General features: G+C 39.5%; 1 protein-coding gene across 5 annotated transcripts in view; it reads right to left on the minus strand.

Annotated features, from left to right (window-relative positions):
* ZNF106 (zinc finger protein 106) overlaps nucleotides 1–12,388 on the minus strand; it is a 68,613-nt gene that overhangs the window by 6,826 nt on the left and 49,399 nt on the right. For all 5 annotated transcript variants that reach the window (XM_053593621.1, XM_053593617.1, XM_053593618.1 and 2 more), the window contains 6 exons: nucleotides 8,742–8,858; nucleotides 5,110–5,301; nucleotides 4,594–4,656; nucleotides 3,826–3,945; nucleotides 2,917–2,988; nucleotides 2,054–2,125 (listed from right to left, as the gene is read on the minus strand). In XM_053593621.1, the coding sequence (XP_053449596.1) occupies nucleotides 2,054–2,125; nucleotides 2,917–2,988; nucleotides 3,826–3,945; nucleotides 4,594–4,656; nucleotides 5,110–5,301; nucleotides 8,742–8,858 (636 nt within the window). The remainder of the gene's footprint in view (nucleotides 1–2,053; nucleotides 2,126–2,916; nucleotides 2,989–3,825; nucleotides 3,946–4,593; nucleotides 4,657–5,109; nucleotides 5,302–8,741; nucleotides 8,859–12,388) is intronic.

Genomic DNA, 12,388 nt, shown 5'->3' on the forward strand with positions numbered 1-12,388 from the left:
TTCAGTCCCATAAACTTCTCCTTGGTCACTACCAATACTGCAGCTGATGAAAAAAAAAAAATTAAGGCTTGTAAGAAATAATGTGAAAGTTTTAAGGGTTAATCATCAATTCCCAACCCAGTATAAAAATCACACAACTTAGCTTGGTGAACCAGGGTTTAGAACTTCAAAACTACAAATTTTTATTTGTTTACTTCTCAAAAAGCAGCCAGAACAAAAACCAAACCCCTGGGGAAAGGGGAGAGCAGACAGAAAAGGAGGGAAGGGCTGAGGGAGAGGAAAAGAAGAAGAAAAAAAAGAACAAGAAAAGAAAATGGTGACTAATTTTCACATAAATTGGATTTAATTTTGACCAAAGTATATTACTTAAACATTAATTTTTAACTCAACATGTTAATATGTTCAATTTAGGATATTGTATCCTCATTTATAAATGACATATGTTTGTAATTTCTCCTTTATAATAATATATTTTCTCCAACTTTAATATCATGTGTACCCAGATCAAGTAGAATGATTTTGATGTATTTCTTCTTTTTCTACTGTCTATAAGATTTAGCATGATCTGTTTTTTGAAATTATCTTTTATTTATAAATATTAGTTGTCTATTTTTTGATACTTAAAAAAAAATAATAAGAAGTTAACTGATGACTCCATACTGAATCTCAGAGTCAAAGCATTCTATAATAGACATACTCTCATTTGACAATGTGAATGTTACTCTCTTTGTATTATTATTATTGCTTAGTATTTCGATGAAGCAATTGTCTGATTCCTTTTCTGAATGTATTTATGTTCATTAGTTCTTTACAAGGTTTTTGTTTCTAATCTTTATCTTAAACATTGTTATTGTTATTAAATTTTAAGTCTTTTTAATTTTGTGAAGGCAAAAAAAGGGAAACCTAATTAACACTGTATATGTAAAAATAAAAATTAAAATTAAAAACAAAAAACAAAACCCCTGATGCTTAACATAGTACAATGTGAGTTATCTCACATGCTTCTGTATTGTTACTTTTTTTTTTTTAAGAGACAGAGTCTCACTTTGTCACCCTTGGTAGAGTGCCGTGACGTCATAGCTCACAGCAACCTCCCACTCTTGGGCTTAGGCGATTCTCTTGCCTCAGCCTCCCAAGTAGTTGGGACTACAGGAGCCCGGCTATTTTTTTGTTGCAGTTTGGCAGGGGCTGGGTTCGAACCCACCACCCTCAGTATGTGGGGCCAGCATCCTACTCACCGAGCCATAGGCACTGCCCAAGAAAAATTACTGTGTTGTTACTTTTATAAGCAAATATTGATTTACAATGAACACAAAAGAAAAATCAGCGTGGAGACAACCTCTGAGCAGATAATATTTATTTATTTATTTATTTTTTGGAGATAAGAGTCTCACTCGGTCACCCTGGGGTTGAGTGCTGTGGTGTTACTGCTCACAGCAACCTCAAACTCTTGTGCTCAAGTGATCTTCTTGCCTCAGTCTCTAGAGTAGCTGAGACTATAGGTGCCTGCCACAATTCCTGGCTATTTTTAGAGACAAGGTCTTGCTCTTGCTCAGGCTGGTCTCGAACTCATGAGCTCAAGCAGTTCGCCCGCCTCAGCCTCCCAGAGTACTAGGATTACAGGCATGAGCCACTGTGCCCAGCCTAGCAGACAGTATTTAAAGATGCATTATAGTTAATCTTACCCTGTTTCCCAGAAAATAAGACATCCTCTGAAAATAAGACCTACTTACAGGAAAGATAAGACGTCCCCTGAAAATAAGACCTAGCGCATCTTTGGGCGCACACCTTAAAATAAGACAGGGTAGAATAGACTTTTCATTAAAGTATACAAGTATGTTATGTATAATTAAAAAATAAGCTTCTTAATGTTTAAGTCAGGGTTTTAGTCAAAATAAATAAATAAGCAAGCAAGCTTCCTTGTCTTACAGTAGAAGGCATAAAACAGATGTTCAAAATAAAAATATTAAAACTGACAACAGTGAAGATTTATAAATTAGCCTATGGTTAACCAACTCCTAAACTGAGTGATAAGAACAGTTTTACTCCTTACCCAACAGCGGTAGTTCTGCATCAGATTTAGCCTCACAGCCTGAATACTGCCATCATAACATCCAGTGTAAATCTGGAGAGAGTTTTATAATTATCAGACCAAAATAGACACAAAAACTATAAACCAGTCAAAGTAAGAGTTAAAAGCTACTTGTAGCAGCTATCCTAAGAAAATATAACCTAAGCCAAAATTAGCTCCAGAGTGCTAGAATGGCGAAGTATTTTCTTGATCTTCTGGTCTAGGCACTTTGAAGTTGTGCTCCTTAGAGAGCCATTCTTGGGATGTGGCAGGGCTCAGAGGTACCCACTTACTCTTTAACTGGTGTAGCTCTGGTTCCTATACTGCTGTGTATCTAGTAGAACCTTTTCTTCCAAAGAAGAAAAGGTAAACAATTCTGGCTTTCCAATGAAGAAAAGGTTCTACTAGAGTTTCAGAAACATCCATTCTGGCTCAACATCATAACTTAAAAATAAACCAAGGCTTGGCAGAGTTAAATGAGTTAGTTTCTACTTTTAGATCTGTTATAACTAGGCTACACTGGCCAAATTTCCTGACTCTACTCCAGTGTTCTAAAAAAGCACTCCTCAACTTTTTGAAGCACCTTAAATTTACCTTCTGTTTAATGATGGTATTAGATTTTTATTTTTATTATTTTAGCTGTTAATATAAAATGAAATATTCAACATTACCCCTGGGTTATTATTATTATCTCTTACTATTATTATGCCAAGAGATGTAAAGGTATTCAATAATGAGGCATATCAGAAACAGATGTCACTTTTAGAAGTGATAAGTATTAACTTTTCAGTATATAGAATTTGTAGTAAACACACTCACAGGCAAATACCTGACATAACACTCACCATACTTTTATGAATGGTCATACACATAATCATATCCTTGTGTCCTCCATAAACCTGCAATCGATCATGGGACTTCGGAGAAGGGGGAAAAAAAGAAAGAGAATCAAGGTATTTATACTTTGTCTTTAATAAGCATAATCCCTAAGGGCCCTTCGTAAGTTTAAAACTATATCCAAGATACTCAGTTGAAGCACTAGTAGCTTTCTAACAGTAATATAATCTAATAGCTTTCTATTAAGACCCACTCCTGGCTGGGTGTGGTAGATCACGCCTGTAATCCTAACACTCAAAATAAGAGTTAAAAGGATCCCTTAAGCTTAGGAGTTCAAGATCAGTCTGAGCAAGAACAAGACCCCGTCTCTCCTAAAAACCGAAAAATCAGCCAGGTGTTGTGGGGGTTGCTTAGAGTCCCAGTGACTTCAGACATGGAGGCAGAAGGATCACTTTCACCCAGGAGTTTGACTGAGGATGCTGTAAGCTAGGCTGATGCCACAGCACTCTAGCCTAGGCAACAGAGTGAGACTATGTCTTTAAAAAAAAAAAAAAAAAGAAAAGAAAAAAGACCCACTCCTCAAGGGGGGCACTGGTAATTAGAAATAATAAAATCAATTTCTTTATTATCAAAGTCTCAAACTTGAACGTGTACACAAGGAGAACTACTTAAGTTTTAAGAGACCAGAGTTTATCTCCAAAAAGCTCTTAAGTTCTGACACCATGAGCCTGACCAAATATCTCAAGAGCAATGTTTCTGCAAGCATAGTCATGGGCCAGCTGTTTCATAATTCTCTAGCATGCTTGTGAAAATGCATATTCCTGGGTTCCACCCCAGCCTTGCTGTATCAAAAATTAATTCCAAACTTAAATAATCTCCCCAAATCACTGAAGCAAAATGCTGGATCTAAATTTTACCTGTAATTCATAGACTCGAACAAACTTATCCAGGCAAGCCGTCACCATCACTTTTCCTAGGATATTCACCACAGTCACTGCATGATTGTGACCTTTATAGATCCGTACAAGCTCACCAGTCTACATCAGAAGAGAGGTAAGAGTCACTTTCAAAATTCTTTCCTACTTATGATTCTGTAATTCTAAGAGGCATAATTCTGAGTCAACCTATACATGTGTGTAGCTATATGAATTTTATTAATAGCTGAAGTATTCCATAAGCATTTGTTACTTACCCAAAATACATAAAATGTAACCTAATGTCACAGAAAGGGAAGGGTCACGATTCCATCTGTATGTATTAATATTTTACAACTCTCAAAGTATTTTCACTTTTATCATTTCATTGGATCTAGACAAATCTGTTACGTGAGATAATTGCCAATTTTACAGACCAGGAACTGACTTTCAAAGAGCTATGACCTGCGAATGGTCTCTCAGTTGTTTTTATTTGTTCTATTTTAACTATATGTAATATCCCTTTTAAGAAAGCCTCAACTGCTCAATTTATCTCAAATTTAAATAAGGCATTCAAACTACACCCTACATAAAATTTGAGTCTGTCCCCCATTAAAAATTTTGTTGAGATCAGAATTTCTATGTTGTTCTATATTATCTAAGAGTACACATATAGGAATTATTATGAATCCCTGCAAGAGATCTGAGGAAACCTTCAAACTTTCACCACCATTTTCTTCAAGATTTCTTTGTACTGCCAACATAACTTACGTGAATGTTGTGGGCGTGGACTGACTGATCACTGGAGCCACTGAACACAAGGTCATTCACCACCTTAAAGCAAAACATTCGATGAGCCAGATTCTGCACAAGGTTCTTAGTTTCCTCTATAACTTGTAACACATTGGCAAGTTCTAATTTCCATCCTATTTGAGATGAGCACGAATTAGGTATAAAACAAGTTTCTCAAACAAATTTTCTCAACTGAAAACGTTTCTCAACTGAAACTCTCCTACCAAGCACTCTGGTGAATTGACATGTATTACTAGGTTTGTTACCTCTCCAGAATGATTTGCCTAGAAAGGCATTAAAGTGAGCCCACGCTTTATAATAAAATATATTCTTACTGTTTGCCAAATAAAAGTTCGTTACTTGGTGACCCAAACATATAGAAAAGGTTTGTAATCTCCTTGCTCTTTTCAAGATGATATCCTAAATAACGGATTGGACAACACGGGAAATGCCATTCTATTTACAACAACTCCTATTCCCCTACATCATACTTGCCTTCATGCAAAGAATGGTTTTGCTATGGCCCTCCAGAGTTCTGAGGAGGAGTCCGTTCCGTGCATCACGTACACTAATGGTACAGTCATAAGATCCCACAACCAGCAGCCTTCGGGCACCTTCCTGAGCTGTGGCAAGGCAGCTGACTGCCCGAGGGCCATGGCATTCAAAGATCTCAAGCCGTTTGTTGTTCTGTAAAATAAACCACCACTATATATAAAAGCAACTTAGCTGGAAAACCTCAAAATCAACTAACTAAAATTACTTAGTATAAACCCTCAATTCTATTATCCCTACTCAAATCCTCATACACACTCTACAACCTTAACTGTTATTCCCCCTCCAACCGTCTTTGCTGTGTTTGTGACCTCCCCTCCCCTGATCTAGTGAGGGCAAACTCGTATTATAAACTAATTTATAATTTCCACCCACTATCCTGATCCTCATTACAAACTGGTTCTCTTTTAATGCTCTCTTTCACTTCCCTTAAGTTAATGATAATAAAGGATCAACCTTTTTTTTAAACTATAGTATATTTTCCATGACATAGACCCAGGAACTCTTCTGCTATTTTTGAGATTTAAAATTTATACACTCTATTTTAGAAACATGCTGTTTCCAAAAATGTCTACTGCGGGCGGCGCCTGTGGCTCAGTTGGTAGGGCACTGGCCCCATATACTGAGGGTGGCAGGTTCGAAGCCAGCCCCAGCCAAACTGCAACAACAACAACAAAAAAATAGCCTGGCATTGTGGTGGGCACCTGTAGTCCCAGCTACTCGGGAAGCTGAGAAAAAGAGAATCGACTGAGCCCAAGAGTTGGAGGTTACTGTGAGCTGTGACACCATGGTACTCTACCAAGAGCGATAAAGTGAGACTCTGTCTCTTAAAAAAAAAAAAAAAATGTCTACTGAGGATTACCTTCCTAGACAATTTCAATAAGAGTCTCAATATTTCCCCTTTTTGTTATTATGATGTTCTTCTGGCTTCTGTTTCTATGTTATCTCATTACATCATGTAATGAACTATAGAAGGCTTTACATCAGAATGGTATGGTCACATCCTGAATCCCCAAACATTCTTCTACGTAAGATTCTAAACTTGTTTCCGTCATCCTCCCAGCGATCTCATTAATCAAGTCTCTGACTTCCCCTTTAAAAGCACTATAGGTGCATGCACGGAGCAAAACTCTTATAAATTAAGCAGAAAGCAACAGATGGAGTCTACAGAGCTGAGCAATGATTTTAGCCACGTTAAGTGCTCGGGGGGACAGACTAACTGGAGTTCAGGACCTAGTGGTACATGGGCTCTGGTAAACAATTCTGGCTTTCTGTTAAGACCCCGGAGGCATTACATTCCTGAAGTATGGGCAAACCAGAAAAAGTCAAGCCCTATTTCATGTCTTGGCAGAAACTCTCAAATCTCTGTCTTAGGTCTACCTTTGCCAGGGCTCTTTAACCATTTCAAGAACTTTTCCATTTGAGTTTCTTATCACCACCTTGCCTCAAAAGTCTTGCTCCTAATTTCTGTCTACCTCTGATTTTAACATTAATGAAATTCACAAAACAGAAGAGAATTATCAATTTTTACTTTTTAAAATATTTTTAACTTATTCTCTCTTCTCCATTTCTATTGCCCTACTCCAATCAAACCAAGCTGATGGCACTTGTTTGCATGTAGAATATAAAAATTTTCATTAATTACTCTTATGTGGTATAGTTGTATCGGGTGGACCAAATAAATAACTTGGCACTTAATTCACTTAGATGCTAGATTCTTCCAACTTTATTTTTATTTTTATTTTTTTTTATTTATTTTTTTTTTTGTAGAGACAGAGTCTCACTTTATGGCCCTCGGTAGAGTGCTGTGGCCTCACACAGCTCACAGCAACCTCCAACTCCTGGGCTTAGGCGATTCTCTTGCCTCGGCCTCCCGAGTAGCTGGGACTACAGGCGCCCGCCACAACGCCCGGCTATTTTTTTGGTTGCAGTTTGGCCGGGGCCGGGCCTGAACCCGCCACCCTCGGTATATGGGGCCGGCGCCTTACTGACTGAGCCACAGGCGCCGCCCCCAACTTTATTTTTAAATTTCTTTTTTTTTTTTAAGAGACAGAGTTTCACTTTATTGCCCACGGTAGAGTGCCGTGGCGTCACACAGCTCACAGCAACCTCCAACTCCTGGGCTTAGGTGATTCCCTTGCCTCAGCCTCCTGAGCAGCTGGGACTACAGGTGCCTGCCACAATGCCCATGTATTTTTTTGTTGCAGTTTGGCCGGGGTGGGTTTGAACCCGCCACCCTTGGGATATGGAGCCGGCGCCCTGCCCACTAAGCCATAGGCACCGTCCTATTTTTAAGTTTCTTTTTTTTTTTTTTTTAAATTTTTTTATTTTTTTATTTTTTTTGTAGAGACAGAGTCTCACTTGATGGCCCTTGGTAGAGTGCTGTGGCCTCACACAGCTCACAGCAACCTCCAACTCCAGGGCTTAAGCGATTCTCTTGCCTCAGCCTCCCAAGTAACTGGGACTACAGGCGCCCGCCACAACGCCCAGCTATATTTTGGTTGCAGTTTGGCCAGAACCGGGTTTGAACCCGCCACCCTCGGTATATGGAGCTGGCGCCTTATCGACTGAGCCACAGGCGCTGCCTATTTTTAAGTTTCTTAAAGGCGGAACCATGACACATCTTATTGCAATTTATAGTAGCATCAGCCAGCATGTACCACATAGTGATGCTGCAATAGTAAACATCCTAACATACTGCTACAAAATGACTAGAGGATACTATAGCTCGTTGGTAACAAAACTATCAATTCCACCTCAGATTACATCTTTCATCTACTCCCTTGTCTTTATCCTTAGTCTAACCTTTCACGTCAACTTTCACTACAAGGTCTACTAAATGGTTAACCTGCTTTTGCTAATACCAATCTTTGCCAGTCTCATTAACACCACAGCAAATTTTTCTAAAATTCAAATTGGATCATGTTTCTCATACTTTAAAACCTGTAAGATGACATCCAAATACCCTAACAAAGCACATTAGGTCAGCAAGAACTTCCTAAACCTTATCGGGGCCTATCATTTAACAGATGCTCAACAAAGTTTGCTCAATGATTGCCTGCATTTGTAAAGTCAAGTCCAAGAAAAAAAAAAGAAAGAAAGAAAAAGAAAGGTTTGCTCAATAATGAATTTATCTATTGGTTAGGAAAGAATGGATGGATGTTAAGACAGACTGCTGACTTAGTTCACCTTACAGAATGGGCCACCTTCATGAAACCCTAAATCAGTTCCAAATCACACAAATGTCACAGTCAAAGGAATGTAACTTCATTTTTCATGGTGTTATTATTAAAATGAGATAGACTGGTTTAACCTGTGACTCATTATCTGGCCCCAAATCTTCAGGCTTGTTTTAATTTAGCCAAGTTACATTATGGTTCTGGCACATTTGACTCTAAACAGAAAGAACAGAGCATCTGGTTTCACTTACATCAGAAGGTAACAATTTTTGAGTCACGACTAATTCTGTTGCTTCCTCACATAAGAAAACAGGAAAATGCCCACATGCTACTTATTCCCATATACGCGCATATTATTTTTAAGTGGAATTCAGCTTTCTTTTTCAAACCACTAACCTTTACATTGAAGGAGACCACAGTGCCATTTGCCAGTCCAGCATAGAGGATTCGCCATCTATTGTGGAGGCAGAGGACCCGGTCTTCCAGCTGTAATTGCTCCATGCTCTCTCGGGTCTAGCAAAGTACAAAACATCTAATTAGCAGAAGGTGCTGGCAAATGAGATGTCAGGAACAATTTCTCCTGAAAGCACAGTTTTAAATGATTCTTATGAGGAAGAAAATGTGGTATCCTCTGTTTTGTAGGGGACTATATTAAATCTTTTTCCCCTTTAAAATAAATATGAGGCCAAAGACCCCCAAGCTATAGGTAATGATGAAAACAAATACACATTTTAGTCATGTTTTCCATGTTTCTAATTTAGAATGGAGAAATTCTTCAAAGGGCATTACAAGCTGGGTCTTAGATTCTTAAATTAAGTGGCTAAATATAAAAAATAAAGACATCTAAAAAGGAAAATCAGGATTATGGTTGCCTATCTGCTAAACAGATTAATTAAACATGTATGTGCTTTTCTGTGAAACAGAGAATTTTGAAATTCTCTATTTTCTTTTTTTTAATAAAAAAAATATTTACTTAGAAGCATTCAGAATGTCAACAAAACAGCTGCAACTTTTTTTTTGCAATTACAGAGTGGTATTCAGTTAATAGAACAACAATTATTTCGTATAAGCTGCATCAGAGACAACTGAAGATGAAAAAACTACCATCCCCATATATAACTAATTTGTGCTGTGACCAAGAAGAACCTGCTTTAAATTTCCATGCCAATTTACAACCCCCAGACTGTACCAGGCAAGGTTAGTGGCTATTGAAAATACCACCAGGACAGGGCTATCTAAAGACACATTCGGTAGTGTGTTAACTATACAAAAAAAGACACTGTACAGTTTAAAAACAAATCTTACACAGCCTTACATTTAAATTTTTTTCTTTAAAAGGAGTGATTTGTATACAGGGGGGTTAAATGCTTTATAGACAAGAAAAAAAAACTGCGCTAGAACCAACTTATTCTTCATCATCTTCATCTTCTTCATCCTCTTCATCTTCCTCCTCTTCCTTCTTTTTCTTGCTTTTTTCAGCCTTGACGACTCCCGTTTTCGCTGCATCAGGCTTTCCTTTAGCTCGGTCTGCAGCAATATCCTTTCGTATTTTTCCTTCAGCTTTGCAGCCTTCTTATCATCAGGCTGCTTGTCATCCGCAGCAGTGTTATTCCACAACTCCCCCAGCTTCTCTGCAACATCACCAATGGATAGGCCAGGATGTTCTCCTTTGATTTTTGGGCGATACTCAGAACAGAACAAGAAAAAGGCCGACGGAGGCCTCTTGGGTGCATTGGGATCCTTGAACTTCTTTTTGGTTTCCCCTTTAGGAGGGATCTAGGTTTTCATTTCTCTTTTATAACGGGCCTTGTCCGCCTTTGCTGTATCTTCAAATCTTCCTTTCTCTTTAGCAGACATGGTCTTCTACCTCTCTGAGCACTTCTTAGAAAACTCTGAGAAGTTGACTGAAGCAGCTGAGCGCTTCTTCTTACGCTCCTCCCGACAAGTTTGCACAAAGAATGCATAGGATGACATTTTATCTCTCGGCTTCTTAGGATCTCCTTTGCCCATGTTTAGTTATTTTTCCTCAGCGAGGCACAGAGTCGCCCAGTGCCCATCCGGCTCTCACTTGCCCCGGTGCTGTCTCTATTGAAATTCTCTATTTTCAATAACTTCCTTCAAACTGGTACCAGGCTAGCTGAGTCAAAATTACCCAGGAGGCATATAAAATACATAGAATATTAAACTCCAACTCTGATCCCTGAGATTCTTATTCTGTAGGCTCTGGAATATGTAGGGTTTTTTTTTTTTTGTACAGAGTCTCACTTTATCACCCTCAGTAGAGTGCCGTGGCGTCATACAGCTCACAGCAACCTCCAGCTCCTGGACTTAGGCAATTCTCTTGCCTCAGCCTCCCAAGTAGCTGGGACTGTAGGCACGCACCATAACGCGTGGCTATTTTTTTGTCGCAGTTTGGCCAGGGCCGGGTTCGAACCTGCCCCCCTCGGTATATGGGGCTGGCACCCTACCCACTGAGCCACAGGCGCCGCCCTGAAATCTGTACTTAAAAAAATTTCCCTAGTAATTCAGATGAAATTTCAGGTTTAAGGAGCACGCACTATTTGATCTGACCTCCAAGAAATTATTTCCATGAATTTCCCAGAACTGGATTATACTAGTAAATCTAATTACCTAAAACTGAGAACAGGGCCAGTCACATAGTAAATGCAAGATTTGTTGTTTAGTTATACTAAGCTACTCAAGGCCCAGCTGTAGCTTTTCATGGAGGTTTGGCTACATGGGTAGGATGGAACAAGCTATGGGTAGGATGAGAAAAGTTACGGGTTGTTAAATCCTTTGATCTCCTCTTTCAACATTTTTTTTTTTTATATAACAAAAAGAGTCCCTTAAATTTCCTCCCATAAATTACAAATATAAATGTTACAGATGAAGGCTTGGCGCCTGTGGCTCAAGCGGCACCAGCCACAAACACCTGAGCTCATGGGTTCAAATCCAGGCCAGGACCACCAAACGACGACGGCTGCAACCAAAAAAAAAATTAGCCAGGCGTTGTGGCGGACACTTGTTTTCCCAGCTACCTGGGAGGCTGAGGCAAGAGGATCGCTTGAGCCCAGGAGTTGGAGGTTACTGTGAGCTGTGATGTCACAGCAGGGCGACAGCTTAAAGCTCTATTTAAAAAAAAAAGTTACAGATGAAGTTGTTAAATATAGAGAAAGACAAGCATGTATGCCTAAATAATTAAGATTCATGTTGCCTCTGGTTAACCAATGTGAGATCCTTTGTAACTTTACAGAGGAAACTGTATACAGCAATAAAAAAAGGACAAAATATTGATATGGGTAATTATATAGATAAATTACACAGGCTAGGTGAAGTAGCTCATGCCCATAATCCCAACACTTTAGCCAAGACAGGAGAATCAATTGAGGCCTAGAGTTTGAGACTAGTTTGGGCACCATACCAAAACCTCTGTATAAAAAATTAAAAAATTAGGTGGTGGGGCAGCGCCTGTGGCTCAGTGAGCAGGGCACCGGCCCCATATACCGAGGGTGGCGGGTTCAAACCCGGCCCCGGCCAAACTGCGACAAAAAAATAGCCGGGCGTTGTGGCGGGCGCCTGTAGTCCCAGCTACTCAGGAGGCTGAGGCAGAAGAATTGCCTAAGCCCAGGAGTTGGAGGTTTCTGTGAGCTGTGTCATGCCACAGCACTCTACCAAGGGCGATAAAGTGAAACTCTGTCTCTACCAAAAAAAAAAAAAAAATTAGGTGGTGCCTGTGGCTCAGTGGGTAGGGGACCAGCCCCATATACCGAAGGTGGCGGGTTCGAACCCAGCCACGGTCAAACTGAAATAAAAAAAGTAGCCGGCGTTATGGTGGGCACCTATAGTCCCAGCTACTCGGGAGGCTAAGGCAACAGAATCGCCTAAGCCCAGGAGTTGGGGGTTGCTATGAGCTGTGACACCACAGCACTCTACCAAGGGTGATAAAGTGAGACTCTGACTCTAAAAAAAAAAAAAAAAATTAAAAAATTAGCTGGGCATGGAGGTATGCACTTGTAATTCTAGCTACTCTGAGGCTGAGGCAA

Source organism: Nycticebus coucang, chromosome 6, assembly GCF_027406575.1.
Source record: "Nycticebus coucang isolate mNycCou1 chromosome 6, mNycCou1.pri, whole genome shotgun sequence".
NCBI classification, from domain to species: Eukaryota; Metazoa; Chordata; class Mammalia; order Primates; family Lorisidae; genus Nycticebus; species Nycticebus coucang.